The 23,229-nt window shown below is 42.4% G+C and overlaps 1 protein-coding gene across 1 annotated transcript in view; it reads right to left on the bottom strand.

Annotated features, from left to right (window-relative positions):
* Positions 1-10,646: 10,646 nt before the first annotated feature.
* Ap3b1 (adaptor related protein complex 3 subunit beta 1) overlaps positions 10,647-23,229 on the bottom strand; it is a 211,795-nt gene continuing 199,212 nt past the window's right edge. The window contains exons 26-27 of the mRNA XM_027401711.2: positions 22,482-22,620; positions 10,647-11,381 (exon numbers count right to left, since the gene is read on the bottom strand). Coding sequence (XP_027257512.1) covers positions 11,228-11,381; positions 22,482-22,620 — 293 coding nt within the window. The 3' untranslated portion in view covers positions 10,647-11,227. The remainder of the gene's footprint in view (positions 11,382-22,481; positions 22,621-23,229) is intronic.

The following is a 23,229-nucleotide window of genomic DNA, read 5'->3' as shown; positions in this document are numbered from 1 at the left end:
TATAGCTCTATAATAGAGCTTGAAGTCAAAAAAGAAGTAGAAACCTAATCCTTTCCAACAGGATATTTCCCCATAAACCTCGACAGTCCCATTAAAATTCAAATAAAAAGTCACAGGAAGGACTGTGTGGGGCTTTCAAAGTGCTGTGTTTAGTGAATAAAATTCCTAGACAACCTTTTGCTTTTGAGATCAGCAAGCTATCAAGAACACTAAGCTCTGAAAGGGCATTTTTAGGGAAATCATCTCCTGGATAAAGGAGAGAAGCAACTCTAGCACAGATGCTCAGCTTCTTGCTAGGTCAATGGTTCTGCCCTATTTGCATATTTGGTGAGGCTGGTAACAGTGACTCGAAAGGGGAAGCCACTGCATTTGACACATTCAGTGATTTCTGCCTTAAATCTGTCAGGATGGCCCTGTGGCCACTTCTGCAAAAACCCTTGAGGACAAAATTTATTGTTATACTTCAATAGCTTTTTGTTCACCTCCAAAACAGGGGTCCTGGGTCATGCTAACGACTACAGAGAGATAAAACACTCTATATTTTATTAAAAAGGACCCCTTAATAATTAATCAAATGTGAAATTTGTTTTCCATCACCAGCACTAACGCTAAAGTGGTGCTTTCCCCTGCTTTCTTCTCAGCCTTTTTTTCCTTTTAAATTACCCTCTGTGGATTCCTGCTGCTGCAGAGCATGTGAATAGAAAAAATTAAAAAAAACCTGATTTATGACTTGACTTTCTAAACTGTAATCACACCTCTCGGCTTCTCCTGGAGAACGGTTGGGGGATTCTGTCAGATAAACATGTGAGAATCTGTTCTTAGGTCCTTTAGATACACTACAGGGGGGCATGAGACCACTGGATAGTAACCCCTCCTTGGATGCCATACCTCAGCATGGCGCCTCTGGCGGCTTCATTGCAACACAAAGTGTAAAGGAGAAAGGAGCTGAGTAAGAATGACTGTCCTCATCCCCAGCTAGGCTAAGGAGGGGGCCTGGTGGAACTGAGACCTCAGCCCCGAGGTCCATTTCCAGGCAGTCAGCAATGGATCAGTTTAGGATGCCTGGTGTCTTGGGGAGTCAGAGCTGAAGGCACTGACAGATAGACACTGGGGAGGGGACACTGCTGGCAGATTAACACCAGGTAGGGGACACTGCTGGGAAACTAGATTGTGTGGCATGTGAACAGAGTTGGGCTAAGGAGGAGTGTCTGAGGAGTACGGGAGGAAGGTGAGGGACACAGCTGAGAGTATGAACCCAGGTGATGTAAAGCCAAGTGGGCAGCAGGGCCGGCCTGGAAATGCACAAAGTGTGGTAACTGCTGGCTGAGTCAATATCCTCCCTCTGAGCACTAATTACATCATTAAGCAAACAGAGCAACACAGGGGCTGAGGGACAGAAACATGTATTCAGGATCCAGCCACTCTCTACGAGGCTGTAAACAACCGTGTTTTCCAATCAAAGTGTGCTACTGGACACTTTCCTTAACTTCCTATGCTCCGGAAGGGGAACACCTGCCTTCTACTCAAGCTGTGCTAAAGGAGCCTCCCATATTCGTGAGACGTGGCCAGGGCAGTGGGAGCCTTTAGGATGGGGACTTAGGCCTCAGGAGGCACATGGATTTCAAGAGCTGCAACTCGAATTTTCTTGGCTGCAAAGAGCATGCATTTGCTAATTAGACCTTTGCAAGACACTAGAACCCAAATCTCCTTTGATCTCCCTAAATCCAGTCTAAAGAGGTGGGTGTAAACACAGGATTGGAAGAAACCAGGAACAACATGGAAAGGATTTGTATGCGATGGGAATAAATCTGTTTAAAAAGAGAAGTCTAAGAGGAGCACGCAGAAGGGAATCTGCGGCAGGCTGAGCCAGCCGGGTAAATGGCAGAGAGAATAGAGGCTATTTGAATACTGATGTGGCCCTCACTTTCTTCCATTTCCATTAATGACATGCTCATCAAGGGCAAACAATGGGACCGGCTGCCGGCGCCTGTCACAGTGTGTGGGTGCTGGGATGCCAGGCTGTCATCCAGGGCTGCATTTAGAGACCTGCACGCTAATAAGAAGTGCTCTGTGCCGTCAATGCAGACAGGTGCTTCCTCGACTGGGACATGCTCCATTCCCTTCCCCCTGAAGTCCTCCTCCCCCAGCCCCCCTGACAGACACCATGAAATGCACAAATTAACAGCCCCATCATGTTGGGCTGCTGCCGCCTGCAGTGAAAGCAGAAAATCAAGTTGTCACCCAGGGTACAGCGGTAAAGCCACAGCCTCATTTCTCTGTGGGTGCCCTATAATAGCAAATGCCAGACAGCTGGCTGGATGGGAGGCTTTAGATTAAGGCCTGATGCACTCTGGCCAGAGAATTAGGAGTTGCTGCTTCCATGTGGAAATTCTGGAATGAACATCTGGAGGGAGCAAGTTTCCGGGAGCAGAAGTGTCCTTTGCTCCTTCCAGACAGGAAAGAAAGAACCAGGTCTGAGTGGCACTTCCTCTCAAACCCAGCAGCTAAAAATGAGCTCCCTAAGCTTCCAACTTTGAATCTGCTTGAAACTTTATTAGAGACTCAGAGTGGGTAATGGCCAGCACGTCAGTGAAGAATCCAATGGTCCAGCCTCTGCTCTGTCAATGCAGAGCCCCCAGGCTCCAGCTTCCTGTAGACCTCCTCCTGAGTGAAGGACTCTCGCTAGGATGAATGTGGGCAACCAGAGTCCACTGCCTGAAGTTTCCCTCCTGACTCTAGACCCTTCTGCCGTGTGCTGCATATCTGTACAGCTCCTTCTTGTGGAACAACAGCTTCGAACAGCCTCAGCCTCCAGGCTCCAGAGACACTGGCTCTAGGTGTATGGTGACCTGTGCCAAGCCCTGGCTAACATTTGTCCTGGTCAAATGTGCAGAAGGAAAGAAATGGGGGCCCCCAAGCCCTTCAGACTCCAAGGAGTTTAATGACATAATGGCCTGAGAACTCCAACATAAAACAGGAAGAGCAACTAACGAAACTTCCAACATAAAACCCCCCTCCTGTCATTTTTATAGTATCAGTAAAACACTCTATTGAATTTATGGGCTACATAATGACTATGGAGACTGTACCTGGAATTAGAACCAACTCAGAAGTCTCAACTATAAACTCTTTTCTATCATATCCACATCCTTCTAGCTCTTTCTGTCCTCTTTAGCCAAGGGACATTGCCCTCCTCAAACAGAGGCCTGAGGTTGAGCTTGCAACTTGCTAGTAAATCCCGACTTCCTCCAGGGCACCAAGGCTGACAGGCCTCCAGGGGTAGGACCATTCATTCCAAAGCCTCTCACGCATTTTGGAAAACACACCTGTCTTATTTTTATTTTTTATTTTTTTTGCATAAAACCTGTCAAATCAAGAGCTCTCCAAGGACATACACGCTGTTTCAATACCTGTAACTCTACGTTGTAATGGCCTTTCCAAAGTGGAGACTATACTCCCCCTTTAAGCTCGTGAAATGAATCTGCACCCAGCCACTCAGTGTGGGAGTGGGTTCTGGTCAAGTTTCTAATGATGGGAGGAGGTGGGATGTCCATCACTTGGCTAAGCAGCATGCTCAATTCTGTTTTCTGTTTCCATTTCACTCCTTAAGTCTTTCTGCTCCCCAAGGATTTTTCTGAAGGAGTAATAAAATAAAATGGGTGAAACAAAGCCATAAGCCAGTTAAGTCTGAAAGACATGTCACCTCATCTAAAAGGAAGAAACGAAACGGGCCATTTCCATGCCTAAGGCTGACAGCAACGCCTGAGCTGGCAACAGTGCTATTCCACTTGATTTATAGAATAATGGGGTGACAAATGATGACAAAAATAAACTTTTACTGCACTGAACTGCTCCTTTATTTATGAAATTTGGCCAAGTAGTGAAATCTTTTATCTGCAAGTTGTAACATGGAGTGGGAACGAGCGATTATGGTGTGGTAATAGCAACCCTGCAATGGAGGCTGAGTCAGTTGGAAATGGATTGGGGTAAAATAACTACCGCACCATGATAAATGTGAACAGCCCTTTGCTGACAGATGATCTAACAGGTGTTCATAACAACTATATAAGAGGATTTATTTATGACCAGCCACAGCCGCAGCTCTGTAAATCAACTCCAACAGCTGCACTCCGCTGAAACCAAGTCCCTGATGGGGGAACGGAGCGAAGGCCCAAAGAACACAATTCACTCCAGAATCTTAATCATCAAATAACATTTTTTTAGGTAATTACAGCACCACATAGAAATCATGATTACTTTCAATTAGAAATCTGAGCTGTCCATAACTTTGTTTACAAAATATTTTTATTTTAGGCTGTGGAGTTCTGATGAAGTCTGAGCCAAAACTGAAGATGCTGGGGTCATGGAAAGAGCACCTTGGGAGGGATGGTGGTTTTGCGTGATGCCACCAAGAGGCCCTTCCCACTAGCTACATTTGTAAAGAGCTCAAAACTTAAACGGAAGGGGAGGGTATTGGGTTCTCCCACCTTCTCCAGCAGCCTACCCCCACCCCTGGCAGCACTGTTTCCTGAATACTCCTGTACCACATAATGTTCATAGCCAAAGATAAATTTACACAGGAAATGAGCTCATCAGAAGTGGGGTATGAGCTAGACGGAGGGGGGTCTACCTTCATTCATTCTTTCTTCACTGCTCTACCATGGCAGAATTTGAGCCCTTTTTTCTTTTTCCTTTCTTTCTTTCTTTCTCTCTCTCTTTCTTTCTTTTCCTTTTCCTTTTCTTTTCTTTTTTTTTTTTGGGTAGGGTACATCATTTTAATTAAAAAAAAAAAAAAAGCCAGGTGGTGGTGGTACACGTCTTTAATCTCAACACTTTAGGAGACAGAAGCAGGCAGATCTCTGGGAATTTGAGGTTAGCCTGGTCTACAGAGTGAGTTCCAGGACAGCCAGGGCTGTTACACAGAGAAACTCTGTCTCAAAAACCAATGTGTGTGTGTGTTGTGTGTGTGTGTGTGTGTGTGTGTGTGTGTGTGTGTATAAAATCTCCATCCATCCCAAAGGACACCAGGATTATAGAGACCCTGTCTCAACACCACCACCACCACCACCATTTTTTTTTTTTTTGCAGTTCCACATATCTTCTTGCATACCCACCATTCTTACCTCCCTACTACCTTAGTCCACCCCTCCCCTCTTCTCATCTGTGCAAATCTATCATGTTGATGACTATTCATTTTGTCTTGTGATCCACTACTGAGTTTAACTAGGGCCATCTGTGTGACCTCAGGTTTGAAACTATCCATTGGAGCATGATGGGTTTGGCAGAAGGGACATAACTAAAGACAGTAGTAGTTGGCCCTAACCCAGAATCTATCAATAGCCAATGGTTCAGAGGTAAAGGGTAGGACCCTGTGAGCCCCTCCACCTTCCTTGATTGAGTGTTGATAGGGCTGGTCTTGTGGGTCCAGCTCAGTAACTACAGTTGATGTGAGTTAATGATGGCAGTTGTGGTATGTAGTCTAGAGAATGGTATCTTGTAGCCCTCCTCCCCGTCTTCTGACTCTTACATACTTCCTGCATCCTCATTCATGAAGTTCCCGGAGCCTTAGAGGGGTGGCTGGTATTTGCGACTTGGTTAGGCTGTCTTAACAATTCTCTCCTGTTGTGTATGGAGATGATGGGCCGTACACGAAACAGAGTCCTCACTCATCACACTGCTCTGAAAGAGTAGGGCAAGAAGCTGCAGTTCTAGTGGGCAAAATCAGAGCCCCACTAGATACAATCTGAGGAAGCTCACCTCTTACCACTGTGCTTTCTCCGTAGCAAAGTCTCCATCCCATCCCACCTCACACTGCTGGTGAACAGTGAAGACGTTGGCAGGTTCTTCCAATCACCCGTGTGGCATATGCAGTCTCAGGTCTGACATAAATGAGCCTATCCAGAGCTTTATGCACAGCCAGCAGAAAGGTTTCTTTGTATTTAAATCTAGACCTTTGATGTGTCTATTCCTCGAAGCTGTAAACAGTGTCTTAGCTTATGGTTAGAGACAAGTTTTTTTGTTTGTTTTTGTTTTGTTTTGTTTTTTGTAATGCTGGGGACTGACTTGTGGCTTTGCCCATGCTAAGCAGGTGCTCTACCACTGAGCTATGCTCTCAGGTAAGGGTCTAGGTTCTTTAGCACGCGCGCGCGTGCTCGTGCACACACATACACACACACACACAGCTAGTGATTAGATGTTCAAGGGACTACCCATGTAAAATCAGTGCCACAAAGAAAGACAAAATGACTCAGAAAACAGCATGCCCACAGAAGAATGTACAATCAGTCTACAGCGCAAAGTCAAACCCTGATGGCCTGGTTCTTCCACCTCCAGCTCAGTGGGTTAGGAATTTAGCTTCCACTATGAGCAGAGTGGATTATAGCCACCGATACCTCCTCTAAACTGCCACTGGGGATGAGGTGTGTGTATGTGTGTGGGGGGGTAGGAAAGACAGAAAGGAACGTTAACAATGTTTTCTGTACAAAGGCTTTTAACATCTTCTAAGACAGTCTCAATGGAGAACATTGTATTCTTATTCCACACCCAAAACTATCTTCTCCCCTAAACCCCATACCATTTTGAGGACCTAGATCAGTACCTCAGCTGAGACCTCCTGTCACTGATCACCTCATCCCTTTTACCCTGTGACACAGGTGCTATCTGGCAGTTGCTCCATTGTCTCCTGGCAATCCTCACGCCACCTCAGCCTTCACAGCTGTTCCAAGTTTATTGTTCAAATGATCGGTAGTCAGATCATAGAATTCTCTTCACTCCATAACGCAGTAGCAGAAGGAAAAAATAAGAAACACACACACACACACACACACACACACACACACACACACACACACACAAAAACAAAAAGCAAGTGCCCGAAATAGTGAAGCGCTTAGTTGGCAGTGAACAGACAGACACACCGGGAAGGATGGTGACTGGGAGGCCCCAAGAGAGTCCTCAGGTCCATCAAGAGCAGGCTTTTCTGTTACTGACTGTTTCACCCTCAGCTTATAGCTAAACTACTATGCAACAACTTGTTTTTCTTTCAAATCAGGAAAATAGTGAAAGCAACCATGGAGACTTTCCCAGCAGTGGAAGTCGAGGTGGAAGGCAGAGGGTGAGGAAGAGGGTTCAGGTGATGAGGAAGTCATCAAATACCAGCCACACCCGATGGAGCAGAGCTGTGCCAGGATTGAGTAAGGTGTCTCAGTGTCAGCATTGAAGAAAATGTCTGCAAACTAGGGCTCACTTAACTTGGGGATGGCACTTAGTGCCATTTCTTTCCATCTTTTTCCTCCCAAGACAGGGTTTCTCTGTGTAGCCCTGGCTGTTCTGGAACTCACTCTGTAGACCTGGAAGCCTAGAACTCAGAGATCCACCCACCTCTGCCTCCTGAATGCTGGGACTAAAGGCATGTGCCACCACCACTGCCCATTCTAGTGCCATTTCTTTATTGCTGTTTATTGGTTTCTTTTTCTTAATTATATGTATTCATTTCTGTGGGTATGCATACATGTGTGTCACTTTGTGCAGTTCTGATGAACCAAACTTTGGGGAGTTGGTTCTTTCTTTCTACTATGTGGAGTCAAACTCAGGTCATCAGGGTTGAGGGCAAGTACCTCTACCTGCTGAGTCACCTGGTTTCTTGGAGAAATGTGTACATGTGTATGTGTGTGCATTAAGATCTCTATGGCATATCCGACCACATCTATGACAAAGCTCAGTGCAGTCTTTAGACAGTCGGGAGTGTTAGTTTTGTGCCATGTCACGAGGCTCCTACTTTCTCCGTCTTTTGTGCAAAGCATTTTCTTCCCTTTAAACAAAGTTCACTGCATGAGCAGCATGGTGAAGAAGGAACCAAGAAGGTGAAAGACCACAGGTTTTCTTTCAGCTGGTCCAAGCCCCACCCCCTTTGTATTTGTTACTCAGCATTCTGAAATATTACCCTTTCTGGAACAGAGTGAGTATATTCTCAACAATGGAAGCACAGGCAACATGTTAGGCAAACTTGGTAGTTACTCTAGTTATGTTTGCAGATGATTACGGGTGGAGGGTGTTGGGTGCACAGCTTCTAAACCTAATATGCTGTTTCCCATCCCTTCTGGATTAAGACACTTCTCCTCCTCCTAATAAACAAAGGAAATAGATTGTCAGGACATATGAGACTCAGTATGAATTACACTCTGAGGGCCATTCTTCAAGATGGGCATACATAAAATGTCCCCAAGTGATCATTAAAATAAAAACAAAACACAGCTACAACTAAGCATTGAACATTGACTAACTCTACTTAATAGAACAGTTTAAAGGTAATCACAATTATGATCAAGTTAAAGGGAATATGTGGTAAGGACTTGGGAGCTGTCACACACACACACACACACACACACAAAAAAAAAAAAAACCAGAAGCTTGGGAGATCTGTCATTTTTTATTTCGTGTATGTGAAAAGTATCTTAATATTAAACTATCAATGACAAAATCACTTCAGCTGGCAATTTACATTACAGAAAAATACCATTTCACTACCAACTGATTCAACCATTTATTGACTTAACATATATTTAAAAAAAACTGTGTGATTGTTTATTTTCTATGCTGTGATGAAACCCTGACAAAAACACAGGTTGGGAGGGTGAGGGTTTATTGGGCAGACATGCCCTGCTCAGTCTACCATGAAGGGAAGTCAGGGCAGGAACTGAAGCAGAGACACTGTGGGACGATGTTCACTGGCTTATTTCTTTATACAACCCAGGGTCACCTGCCTAGTGGTGGCATTGTATGCAGTGAGCTGGGCCCTCCCACATCAATCAAGAAATTACCCCACATAGATGTTCCAAGGCCAATGCAAAGAAGGAAATTCATCAGTTGAGGTTTCCTCTTCCTAGGTGACTCTAGTTTATGTCCATCACCCAAGGTCTCAGAGTGAAGAGAACATGGGCTTCCAGAGCAACATGGGAGGCGTTGCTTAGCAACAGAGATGTGTTCTGAGAAATGCTCTATCATTGTGCAAACACAGTATGTTCTTATGCAAAATAATATGGGTATGATGTCACTGGGTGACAAAATATTACAGGACCACTGTGGCTATGTGACACATGACCATTCTCTTCACTCTGAGTCATTGCTCTATTTTGAGATCAGAAATTTATGGCTTTTTGTTTTTGTTTTTTTGGCCTGGAACTCACTGCACTCATCCCATCTCAGCTTTGCTAAGATTACAGGTGTATTTCTGACTAAGAATAGAAATTTTAACCATCTTGTTTACTCTCACCATTGCATAAGCTTAAAAGTGTAGTTTCCCTACAGCCTGTTTGCTCTTTTTAACATGATTCATTTTCTAACTTTCGTGTGTGTTCCACATTTCAATGTCCCCACTTCTGTTTTCTTTCAAAACTCATTCTCATTAGGCTGGAGCTACAGCTCAGCAGGGAAGAACACAAACTGCTCTTCCTGAGAACCAAGTTTAACTCCCAGCACCCACATCAGTGCTCAGGGTCACCCCCAGCTCCAGCCCCAGCAGATTCCATACCTCTTGGCCTCTGAAGGCAAAATGCACCCCCCCAAATACATATAACTAAAAGTAATACAGATAAATTAAAAGAATTACTGTTGGCAGGCTTGGTGGCACATGCTTACAGTCCTTGCTACTTTGGAGTCTGGTGTGGGAGATCACTTGGGCCCAGGAGGAGCTGGCCAGCCAGTGTCATCCACATAGTGAGAGCATGTCTAGAACTGAAGGGAACTGAACTGTTGTCATTGTGGCACTAATTAAAGAGAAATAATGAGCTATTATTACTCCAAACACCATCACCTGTGTCAGAAAAGGTCACTACAATCTCAACCAGTTTTTTAAAAAGGTGTATCAGCCAAGCATGTTGCTGCACATCTGTAAGCCCAGTGCTTGGGAGGTGGAAGCAGGAGAATCACGGCAAGCTTGAGGCCATCCTGGTCTACACAATCAGTTGCAGGCCAGTCAGGGCTTGTCTCAACAACAGTAGCAACAAAAACAAAACACAAAAGCATTAGAAAAGTTTCCTGATCCATACAGAACAATTTTGATAAAGATGGTTACTTGCCTAAATTAGAATTAGCAAATAAGCAACCTATAGAAAGATGCTTATATATATATATATATATATAATATATATATATATATATATATATTTATATAGACCATACAGTTTTAATAGCACATAGTCAATTATGTACTAGTTAGATTTGATAAGAGTTGGGCACCAAGACTTTTAAAGGGAAAATGAAAGTCAGGGTTTATTTAGCAGGTGTAGCAGACATGGTAATCAGATCTCTAAGACTGCACAGAAAGAGAAGCTTCACTTTACACACAAGGCTTTTGCTTTGTTACTAAGCACCTTTTAACCACTCTGTCGCACAGTTAGTAAAGGTATCCAGTTTAGAGAGTTCAGTGCCAATGCATGCCAGTCATTCCTGCACTCAGGAGCAGAGGGTTCCAAGTGTAAGGCCAGAGCAGGCTGCTCAGTGAAATCCATCTCAAAGAAGGAAAGAGAAGAGCAAATCCAACAAGACACGTCACCTTGTTGGGAGCAGTCTCTTTCATTAACTAAGCCCTGTGAGTCTTCACAGTGTGGCCGGAAATACCTGGGAATAAAGAAGTTCAGCCAGTGAGGGTCAGGAGAGGCAAATGTTAGTTTATTTATCTTATTATTCGGGAGTAACTTCATGATGACAATTGTCAATAACTAATTACAATATGAGGAAATTCAAAGAATGGAATTTGGCAGAGATCATTTTTTTTTGCATTTAATTAAAAAAAAAAAGCATGCTCTCTCCTTTTCATATACCAAGCTGAGAGGACGTTTAGATGATTTCCTTGCTAATTTTTGCTTACTGCTTGAAGGAAGGATGATTCTCCATGAACTTTCAGTGTCTGATTCACGTCCATCATTTTCAAAAACCAGAAGGAAGATGAGGCCAAAAGAAGTCTGAGGGCGGAGAAAATGCTGCATGGATTCAGGAGTTGAGAAAACTGACAGTAAAATATATGTTCTTTGGTTAGCAAAGCGAAGAGAAGAAAGGATTGCATACACGATAGATACACACCAGCATTCTAAAGCAGAGACAAGAATGTCAAGAGTGTGCTCTTCCCCGCTGCCAGATGGAAGGGCTATTATTATAAATGAAAGGCAGCAGTAGTGGGTGCCAGGCACTTTTGTTGTGTGCCAGATCCTGAAGCCCAGATGTAAGCAGGTTACCCCTGGGACAGGACAGGCTTCAGCTCCCGCAGCAGAACAGAACCAATCAGGGTTTTCTCAGTGTTTATGATAAGTTGGGCTGTGGAGCCTTCTTTCAGTTCCACTGTGACTAGCATCAATGACCCACTGTGCACAGTTTTAGCTGCAAACCTGCAAGAAAAAAAAAAAAAGAGAGACCTTTTATCCTGAGAGGGAAAAAGAGGAGAGAACATATGTCCAAATAGGTTTAAAGTAACTCTGTTTCTTAAATGAAATATTTGATTGAAGGTTCCCTACTGCTCCACACCTAAAGTCAAGCATCCTTCAGAAAAATCACCAAACTGTCCAGCCCATGCTTACCACATGCAGGCCACTTTAGTGTATTTTACAAACAGAACAAGAAAAGGAAGCCTATTTCACTTATTGGTTTGAATGGCAGACCCATGAGGGCAGTCTCCTTATGACATACTTAGAAAAACACACATTCACTTGACAGTTAACATTTATCAAGCTGTTTTAAATATGCTGCCACATTTTTATTTTTAAAATACATTAAGAAAAGGTACCTTTCTCAAAGAGCTTGGAATTTTAATTCCTCATATCTGAAAATGATTATGCAAGAAGTTAGATAATTTTATGTACATAATAAAATTTTTCCTACATTTCAGTGAAGTCACTCACGTAAAAAATACTTAGATTCAATCTGTACTGTTAATGGTGACATGAGACAAAGTCACATGACAGCCAAGTGCTACCCAATACCCCCATTTAATATTCAGAACATTAGATCCTTCTTTTTGCTTTAGGATACAACAGAGGAAAGTTGAGGTCTAATGTGCTATTACTAAATTCCAAGACACGAAGAACCTACTAATTACATGGAATTAAAAGCAAAACTAGCCTTTTAACATTGCAATCGACTGAAAAGCTGCCGGAGGCACAATGAACTTCTGTCAATCCTGCTACTTCATTCTGCATGCACAGTGGGGCTCAAGGCTGGGAGGGAGACTGGCACCCCCTTCTATGCCTCCATCTCTCCCTCATGGACCATGTTCTGAACATTTTGGGGGGAGGGAGTCTGATTGTAGGGATGAGTGGAGAAAAACAAAGTTGCTGCACATGAGCTTTTGAAAACACTAACAAGTGTGGAGCAGGTCTGTGACCTGCTGTGACCCCACTTTGCAGGGCCAATCCCCTTTCCCCTCTTTGGATGACACGTGTCTGAATCTGAGCCATCTGCCTCAATTTGTGCAACATCTTCAGCCACAATGGCACCCAGTTAGCCCTGACAACAGCTCACAATACATAAAAATAAAACTGCCGCGCTGACAGCATGCTGTGGACTATTCAAGAGCAAACCAACTGGTCAGTGTCTCATGTCTGACAATTAGCACGGGCCTTGCACAGAGCCCACAGTGTCCTCAGGGATCTGTTTAATTACCATCAACATAAAAGAGGGAGTTTATCAGGAGGCACTCAGAAAACTTCACTCCCGACTTAATTAAAATATTAGCCACTTAAGCAGGAAGCAGATTCTCTTTAAATGAAAAGTAATTTCTTTTTTGAGTTTTTAAAAATGACATCAAGATCTTATCTACCACATTAGATTCTTCTCCTTTTTAAGATTCTAACCAGCCATGTTTGGCCCAAATAGAATGATGAAAATTAGTTGTTCTTCAACAATTAGAATAATTCAAGGAAAGAAAAACAGATATACTCATCTTACTTGGTTAAAAATAAGAACAGCACTTTGACAACACACAGTAAAACGATAGCTAATGGTGCTCTGGCAAAGCATGCCAGCAACCTTTCTAATTCTTTATACATATCTTTAAACATGCTGGGAACTTGCAGGAATTGGAGAGGCAGTTCCCACACAGAAGTGACATTAGTGAACCAGTTCAACCAGTTCAGGAGTGTATACCACAGCCATGTTTCTAAGGAGGTTTTTTGTTTTTGTTTTTTTTGTTTGTTTGTTTGTTTTTATAAGCTTCACACAGTATCTGTCTTCTTTTTGTACAAATGCACAGAGGCTAGGCACGCTGGGTACTCTTCCCTTTGTGACTATGAACCCCTCCCTCACCTCTTATGTATCTTTACAGATTCATGCATTTCTTTTGTCTAAATTTAAAAGAAATTATCTTATGCATATGTGTCTCTGTGGGTCTTTATTTGTGTGTGTGTGTGTGTGTGTGTGTGTGTGTGTAGGCCTATCATATCTAGAAGAGGGTTGGGATCCCCTGAAAATGAAGTTATAGCCTGTTGTGAGTCACCCAATGAGGTTGCTAGGAATTGAACTCAGGACCTCTGAAAAATTAGTGAGTATGCTTAACCACTGACCCATTTCTCCAGCCCGTTGTCTAAATTTTTAAGGCTATATATAGCATCATGGGAGAAAGATATTTCTATAGTTTGCTAAGCTAGTCACAAGAACACAATGGCTCCATATTCCAATTCATCTACTCAACTTTCCCCATAGATTTGGTCACCACACTTGTAATTCATTCAACAAATATTTCAACAGAGGTCTCTATTTCTGACAAGGTTATAATTATGTAAACAATAGTCTTCTTAGTCCCTTTATTTACTTAACATTTGTGCCTGGGGACCTCAGAGGAAGAGATTACATCTGAATAGGAACACAAAGCACCATTTGAATTTCAGGGCTGTATAGCCCCAAGGTACATTTTATTTCTCTTCCATTAAAAATGTAAAGAGTTAATGTCACAATAACACCATCTAGGCAAAGACAAATTTCAGTATATTTACAGAGATTAAAGTTAGTATCTTGGGCATGTTATCTCAGATCCTGTTACAAAATTCTCAGTGCCTGAAAGAACAGGACCATGAAGCAGAGACGCTTGCTTAGCCTGCAGTGGTGGAGTGCAAACCATCCTAGCAACCAAGCCGGGAGCTGCTGTCTCTTAAGCGGGAGGCTGTGTTCAAGCAGTACACAGGCTGAAAATGATGCTCTAAAGTGGGAACCGGAAGATCAGATGCTCTGACATGCCCATTTCAGTTCAAAAAGAATGTATTTAATTGGAACACGGCATGATTACAACTGGCTTCTTTGGGTCCATGGAGGCAAAACCACTCCCCAAAGTTGCTAACCCTTCACATTCTGAACAGGCCATGTTTTAGCACATACTTAAGTTACAGTTATGGTAGGAATATTAGTTAATAAACAATAGCTAGAAACCTTGGTTGTAAATACATGTTAAATTTGATGGGTGACTTCAGTACTTGTTCTCAAACAAGGTCCTATTGTGACATTTTTTTCAGGAGGCAGGTAAAGTTATGGTCACTGTAAAGTAGCTATCGTTTATACCATGTGACTAGAGGTGGCTGTGAAGTACTCACACAAATTCATCTGACCCAACTAAGGCAGGGGACTGACAGAGAAGAGGGGGGGCCAAGGCCCACAGAACTGGATTCACTTACCTGGGACACAGGGCCAGTACATGGCAGAGCAGGGGTTCAAACCAAAGCACTCTGAATCCAGATCAAATACAGTCTCTCAATAGATGCAAAAACACAATGTCTGTTTTTACTAGTCAACAGAAGACCTCTCCCATTTACCTAGTGTGTGTATAACCTTAAGAGAGATTTCCTCCTTCCAGAATCATGTGCCTCCTTTGTGTATTCTGTGAGTCAAGGCAGCATGACTGAATTCTGTCATATTTTTAATCCTTGCTCTTACAGATTAAAGAATTAAAATATAGTCTATCTATTCCTTCCAAAGTCACCAGTAATGAAAAATACAAAATCTTTTTGAATAGAGCTGTAACTGAAAGGGAATACCAGGAGACCAATCAAACCTGGAAAAGCAGGGTCACCACAAATGAGGCACTGTCTGTGCACCACAGCTTGTGTTATTAAAAGGACAGCACCTAGATGTTTTTCATTCCATCCTCATATTAAGAACTCATTGTTTATAGTCACCCGATGAGGAGGTAAAACTGTTGGGATGTATCTGTATGACATCTTACTAAATGTCTTGTCTGTTATCTCTGGCAATTGACATTCAGTCTTTGTAGAATCCTTAAGATTCAAGAAAAAGGCCAAATAAGCTCAGGCTGTGACCTAAATAGGAAAAAATAATGTTTCACTCTTTTAAAAAGTTATTTTTTAACTATTGTCGGGATGATGAAACTGGTCATAAAACAATAAACTCTGAATAAATATATTGTCTGCAATTCATTTCAATTTACGAGAAACTGGCTATGGATCATAAATGTTCTTTTTCTCCCCCCTCAAAGACAGGATGCGCCACAGCTCAATGTTCTAAGGAGTAAATGCAACAGCACAACACGAATGAACGAACAAACACTGTCTCTCAGAGCTGCCTCCGCCTCAGAGCACCCACAACTGCTCCTTATGCAGAAGCAGGCTCCCGCACCTAACAACAGCTTGACGACATGCTTTTTCTTCTCTTGGATAGTCTTCCTGCTTTCTGATTTTTCTATTCTGAGTTCAATTTCCTTGTGCTTTCTGTTCTGCTGATCATCAGAAGCTGTGACAATGGCCCACTCAGGCTAAAACTTTTTCCCCCCGACCCTGTACATGAAGCCTTCAATTACTGCCTGCTGAAGCAGACAGGATCCTATTAGCAAGAGAGACGATCACAAGATGCACTGCCCTGCCCTAGCTGTATAAAAATAATTAGTCCAAAGTTGACAAATGTATAATGAAGTCACACAATCATTATATGTAAGAAAGCCTGGCTTGAATGAAGTCCTAAATATCAATACCACAGCATGGAGGTTTGGAGTATTATCTTCCAAAGGATTCATAATTGTAAATCTTTACTGCTTTGGCTTAATACAGTTTAAACAGACAGCAATTTTAAACAGATAGAGATTTTGTATGTTGCAATGAATTCCATTTTGCTGACTATAAAACTGCATTTAAAGTTAGGTCAATTATACTATTAAAGGTAAGAAAAAAATTATAAGAGATTAAAACTGAGAGAATTTACCCAAGGTAAGGACTTTAAAACCTGGCCTGGACCACTGGGGATACTTCTCCCTAACACACAGACAAGAGGAGCTAAGGGAAATAAGCTTCCATTAGAATTCGGATTCCTATTCCAGCCATGAGAGATGGTATAAAAATCACCCTATCCCATTAGGCCAGTGATGGGTTCTCTTTCTTTGTACAGAAAAGCTACCCCCCCCCATTGCATCTCTGATTTTGCCTGCCTGGTGGGGTATGGGATGAGACAGTGTTAACAAGAGGAACCTCACAGTAATTTCTTTGATTTCTGACAAAACTGTTAACCCAGAAGAATACCTTTCTTTCATTTATTTTTTTTTTACATGAAAACATCTATTTATTCTTATTAGTGAACTGCTGCATTATAGGGCATTACCTCACAAACAGAGAAATTAAAGTTAAACACAGAACGTTTTAAAGGAAGAATCTTCTGTGCTGTTTGCTTACATGTGAAATATCAGGACCAGCTTTCAGTGTAAAATTTACTGATGTCTGCATTTGTTTTCAAATGAGAGACTCTGCTTCTGAGCCATTTGGTACAAAGCAGATCCAAAAGCAGTGCTGCCCTCTAGTGGACAGCCACCAGTCATCAGAGGGAGCGTGGATCACTTACTGTTTCCCTGACTCAGTTCTGTTGGACTCAAAAGGTGTCATATTGGAGAAAAGACACAGTCAGATATCATTACATCAACAAACATTTATATAAACCATGTTTCAAGACAGATTAAATAGGGATTGGCAGTACTCTCGGAACTTCTGAAATGTGTGCACCAAGACAGCCGATATCACAGGCTAAACAAAACTGCTTTCACTACAATCCTCAAAAATCATATGGAATTTAAATCTCCTAGAGATTCCATGAGAAAAGAAAAACAATCAATAAACAAAAACAGTATCCTGGAGCCAGATGTGGTGGCTCACACCTATAATCTGAGCATTTGGGAGGCTGAGGCAAGTTCTAGGCCAGCCCAGGCCATAGGCAAGGCTTTATCTCAAAAACCAAAACACAACACACCATACCACACCAAGCAAAAAAAAAAAAAAAAAAAAAATGAAACCAAACAAGCAAACAGAACAAATCCCCCAAAACTCACCTATATTATCACAAGTTTAATCAAACTAAGGATGGAAGAAGGGAAATTATTAGGCCCCCTCACCAAGAAGGGACTGTCCATTCAAGACTCATGACAGATCTTATGGGACAGAAAAAGGTACATAAAAGTATACCCCTTGTGAATATCATTTAAACAGTTACATGGTAATGGGACTTCCTGGGAAGAAATTAAAGAAGTCACTTGTACCTGTACTTTAAACTACCAGGTGTTGATAAATCAGTGACCGGACAGCCATGGATTTTCTATTCAATTTAAAACACCAGACTTTCTTAGTGATTAGTGACTAAAATAACAAGAGTGAAACATTTACCCTACTAAGATCTTTACCATCTACAAGGTGCATATGTCAACAAATTAGAAAAGGGTAGACAGAAGGCGAGTCTTAACTAACATCTATGGGGGAACAGAAACACCGAACATGAGCTGAGACAGAGAGAGGTTCTACCACAACCTACCTGGGCAGCCAAGCACCGAAGTTATGTAGGTGCCCACATTTCCGGGTCCACGGCTAACCGGGTTAACTTGTTCATGAATGACAAGAAAAGACACAGCAACACAGCACTCATGCAAATGTAGCAACTCTGAGCAAGGTGGATGTGCTGGGACTGGCGAGACACCCTTTCTTAGTGACTGGGGCTACTTTGAGGGCACTGCTGCAGCTAACTCACAAAGGAACCCGTGGCCACTCCACCTGGGGCTGCAAGCAGCTTCAGTGGCAGAGCACAGGCTGGACAGCATGTTTGAGGCCTGAGATTCAGCACGCACCCCCTCACCTACTAGCACCCCTTACTGCTTTGGAAAAGAAAATATACGAACATAGGAAAGTATTTTTCCCCATGCCATGTGGCTGTCCCTAGCTAGGTAACCCAGGCTACCCCAAGCTGTGGACTTTGGAACATACATGCACATCCCAGGGCTGGTCCCCGATGGGCCGAGCTGCATCATAGAAGTTCCAGGTGGAGAAGCCTCACAGTCTCCCACCCATTCTTTCCAGAGAATATTCCTAGAGATTTGGGGATTATGGATGGATATTTAGATTTTGAGTTTTGTTACAGCATTACTTATCTGCACTGTCATCAGGACAATTGAACAATGGCACCGTAGTTTCTAACTACATTGGTGACAGAAGCCTTCCTCAGAAACACTGGATTTTTTCTTAGACATCTTTACTAGCCCTTGATGAGCCCATGATTCCCACAGCTCGTCCTTAGTAGCCTCTCTTATTACACATACAGCTCGTCCTTAGTAGCCTCTCTTATTACACATGGGCTTCTGACTTTGTGGAGTCCGTGCAAATGCTATGAATACTGGCCATCCTGCCATCACTGCTCTACTCATGGATTACCTCCATAGCTCTCCCAGGACACACAGTGTACCACACACATTTCACACAAGAAATAAAGCTATTCCAATACATTGTCAGTGAACACTTTGGGGGGATCCCCAGGCTGCTTGTTCCTAAGTATAACTATAACCTGGAAAAGAGCAGACTGGCACAATGGCTGGTAACTCACTAAGATGGCTGGTAAGGTTCTTCTCACAGCACCTTTTCCTAACATCAGTATGAGACTGATGTTCTAACAGGAAGACAGAGTAGAGGCAGGTGGTCAATGGTACTTCAGCCTTCTGATGCTACTAGTTGTTCACACTGAAATACCATGCAAATTAAAGGTGGGTGTGCTTCTCAGTTAATCTTTACAAGTATTAACTACTAAGGAAATGTTCTAAGTCTTCGAAGTGAATTCCATAAAACTTATACTTGTCTCTTCCCTCCCTCTGTTCATTTATTTATTTATTTATTTATTTTTGGTTTTTCGAGACAGGGTTTCTCTGTGGCTTTTGGAGGCTGTCCTGGAACTAGCTCTTGTAGACCAGACTGGTTTAGAACTCACAGAGATCCGCCTGCCTCTGCCTCCCGAGTGCTGGGATTAAAGATGTGAGCCACCCCCACCCGTCTCCCTCTGTTCTTTTCTCATGGTACTGGAGGTTAGCCTAGGGCAGCACAAATGCCAGGCAAGTGTTCTACCTCTCAGCTGCATTCCCAGCACACATTTGACTTTCTATTTAGAGTCAGTCTCATACGAGGCTGTCCAGGCTGACCCTGAACTCACTCAGTAGCCAAGGCAGCCTGTCTCAGCCACTGGGTGACTGAGACCACAAGTCTGCATTACCAGGGTCAAGTACCTTTTTCTTAATGAGGGGTGTTACTGTTGAAATGATAGGCACCATCTCTCTATTATTTGTCCCACGGAAGCTCCCGCTTAATACTGCTGCGCCCTTAGGCATATTCATCAAGGTTTCCTTTTCTTAGGAACTCATGTATTTTTAAAATTGATGTTTAACACAAAAAATATTCAAATGGGGGGGGGCTGTAGGAATAGACTATTTCAAAGCAAGTCAAAGGGAATTTTATTCATTGAATGGTTAGGAAGAATACAGTGGCACTGTTAAAAGTCCTGTAAGAAAGAAATGATCTCAAAAATTAAGGAGAACATATGCCAAATATGTTATATAACAAAATATTGTATAACAAAATTTAGTATCTTAAATAGGAACAGTTGAATGCTTTCTATGTTTGGTATTTTAAAAATAATCTAAAGCTCTTGGCAAAAAGTACGGGAGTCATTAAAGGCCTCACAGGATTTCAATGTTGTCATTAGCAGACAATAGCTAGGCTTAGAGACAAAAACAACATCCCATGGGGCAACATAACAGCAAATGTTACAATCTTAACAATATATAACAACTCAAAAAATACTACACTGACAATTTCTGTTATTAAATTATAATCAGCAATTGTTATTTCATTTAAGTGAAATTAAGAGAAGCACTGATATAGATTTTATAAGCAACTAAAAAGAATGGCAGAGTGTTAGATAATCAGCAAAATAATTTGAACCAACTTGATTGAAAAAATACAATAATGAAGTGCTTATGACCTGGAAGCCTTAGAACAAACATTTAGGGCATTATATAGCCATATTTTTTGAAACACATGAATATTTTCAGGTGTAGCAGACCTGAGATGTAAGTTAGGACAGTACAGTTCATCAAGTCTACATAGACCTTTTATTCCTGTTGACTCTCCTTCCCGAGGCTGCAGAGCCCAAGCCCAGGCCATTAATGATGGAACGAAACAGAAAAGCACCATGAGATCCTGTACACGAGGACTGAGCACATTAAGGCTGAGTGCCATCTCCACGCTAAGCTAAGTGGTTCTGAGTTATCTGTCTCCTTTGCATTAGCAGTAATAATTGAACACTGACTGTGATTTTTAATTAAAGTCATTTGACCAGGCAAGAGGTTGCAAACCTCCAGAACCAGTTTCAGGAAAATTATGTGTTAATCAGGATTATAAAACTGTCTTTTGCATCTCAGACCAGTCCTGCTCTCCAGCCTACTTCATTCTCGGGCATGCCTTTCTTTTCTATAATAAACTCTTATTTCTGTCAGTAGGAAAAAAAAACCAAACTATGGTAAGCGTCCTTTCTAGGACTTCTTCCAGTAGGAAGATAGCTTTCATATTACTTAGCTTAATTTAAAAGGTAATTTTACTTCTTTTTATCTCAGAAATAAAAATCTGCAGGACTGACTTCTGTTTTCTTAAAAGCAAAAACCACAGCCCAACAACCGGCACGCAAGAACTGAAGCAGAAGTTGGGTGTGAGAACCATCACCTGTCTTCCTCGAATTGCAGGAGACTATGAAGCCTGCAGCCTGCTACAGTTCTAGAGCACAGGGAAAGCCTCACAAGAAGCCACAAGTTAAAATTTCGAGAACTCATAAACATTAGAAAAAAATCACAGGAAAGCAAAAGGAAGTAACCAGGGCTGGGACAGCTCGGCAGTGGAGAATTTGCCTGCCATGTACAAGGGTTCAGTCTCCAGTCAAAGCGGTAAAAAATACTAAACAGGAAAAACCAGAACCAAAATGCTTTTCCAAAAAGCCTTATTTTCTCTTCTGTTGAGCAACACCACTTGACAGACAGCCGAGTTTGCAGCATGGTGCCAGTGTGATGGGCCTTTTCCCATTTGCTTACTTTAATCACCACCCTCCACGAGATGGACAGGATTTCTTATAAAGTAAGAAAGGTAAACCTCAGCATTCCCAACTGATTTACCCCAAGTTCCACCCCCTTATGTTGTTGAGTAGCACACACAACTTGATTCTGTTCCAAGAGCACAGAGCCACCAGGCAGCTGTGAACAAAGGCCTCTCTGCTCTGCAGAGGGCAGGTTAATGTCCTTCTGTAGTTGTCCCAGGATTTCAGTTCAGCCCCCTTTTTAGCTTTCTACCCATTTCCATATAGGGGATGAAGGTATATCCATAAGAAGAATAAATAACCTGCTCCAGATCTCAAGGCTGGGCGCAGCAGGTCTAAAACCCCAAACCACCATGGCATGTTTTACACAGGGCCTCTTCTGCCTCTGAGCTGATACAGAAGAAAAACAAAACAAAAGAGGCCTAAACAGCTACCTTTTAAGCCTAAATTTACTTCTGTAATTGATGACTGTATGAGAAAGAACACACCAAACACAGTGTGTAGGCATCTGTATGGCAAAGGATGCCATGACATAGTCTGTGACAACTCCTTTGCGCTCACAAAGGGCCCTTGTATAGACAAGGGGATAAGGGCTAATTCTTCCTTACTTTCACTTGAAGCCACAGGCATCACTAGAAGACAGAGTACAAGCACAAGCCACACTTGGCACTGCCTCTCAGGACCTGGATACTGGGTTATTTAGGTGCCTTGGGGAGGAGGTGGTCTAAGTACAGAGGCTGTGTTGTCCAGCAGCTCCTCAGAAGTCAGAAACAGCCTCAGGGAGTGTCTGTCAAGGGAATGCTGTGTCTGCGCACCCAGTGCCTGCCCCACTCTCCTGTTAGAAAAGACTTTTCCCTAGAAACCCAAATCCCAAAAATAAGGCAAATTCTTAACAGTTATAAAAGGCATCGTAAGAAGTCACCAAGTTATTATAAAATGTGGATGTTGTCTGAGCATCCTTCAGAAGGATGCTATAAAATGGGGACAAGACTTTGACTCAAACCAATCTATCAAGCAGACTACCAGGACATATGGTTATTCACTGACAAAGAAAACAATGGGTTAATAATTATACTTATGAATACAGGAATTTTCCCCACACCACAGGTTAGTGAGCCCACCTGTGTACGTTATCTTGGCCTGAAGGCACTGCACCCAGGTTGGCAACATTTACAACCTTCTGGAGGATCATGGAGGGAGTGAAGTTCTGAGGTGCAGCGATGACTGTAGCAGAGGTCTCATTCATTCCAGTGAGCATTCCTGTAACAACAGAGGAAGGTTCCATTCAGCTGGTCTTGTTGTGAAAGGGAGTTGAACAGCTTTAAGCTCACAGTCAAGTTTTAAAACTTTTCTCAATGAAAGGCATACTACTTTAGAAGTTAATGTATAAAGTAATTACATAAAATTAAAAGGATACCAGTGTTTCTAAGATAAAAACTGTGTAGAAAAACACATAAGATGCTGTAAAAAAACAGAGAACATTCTTCATAAATCTGATTTTAACTAGTACAGGATAAAACCTGAGAATTCTAAGTAAGTTTTTTATTGTTGTTGTTTTCTTTGTTTTGTTTTGTTTTAACTTCAATCCCTTTGAAAATGTAACGTGGGTTATGTAAAATGCCTTGCTCTTACTTGGGCAAGTACTTACTTCTAAGTATTATTAGCTATTTATCCTGTTCCTTCCAAGATTATTGCCATGCCGCCTGACAACAAATGGAGTGATCCAGCCCCAGCAGCAGTACCTGAGGAGTGGCTTCCAAGTGACACTCAGCAACAGATGCGAGGACTGGAAGTCACTCAACAGTTATGCGGCTCTAGAACACAGACGCTCTCAGTCACACTCAACAATAAAGCACTGTCAGCGAACAG

The sequence above is a fragment of the Cricetulus griseus genome, chromosome 2, assembly GCF_003668045.3.
Source record: "Cricetulus griseus strain 17A/GY chromosome 2, alternate assembly CriGri-PICRH-1.0, whole genome shotgun sequence".
Taxonomy (NCBI): Eukaryota; Metazoa; Chordata; class Mammalia; order Rodentia; family Cricetidae; genus Cricetulus; species Cricetulus griseus.
Note: the sequence above shows the minus strand (reverse complement) of the source record. Positions and strands in the feature narration are given on the sequence as shown.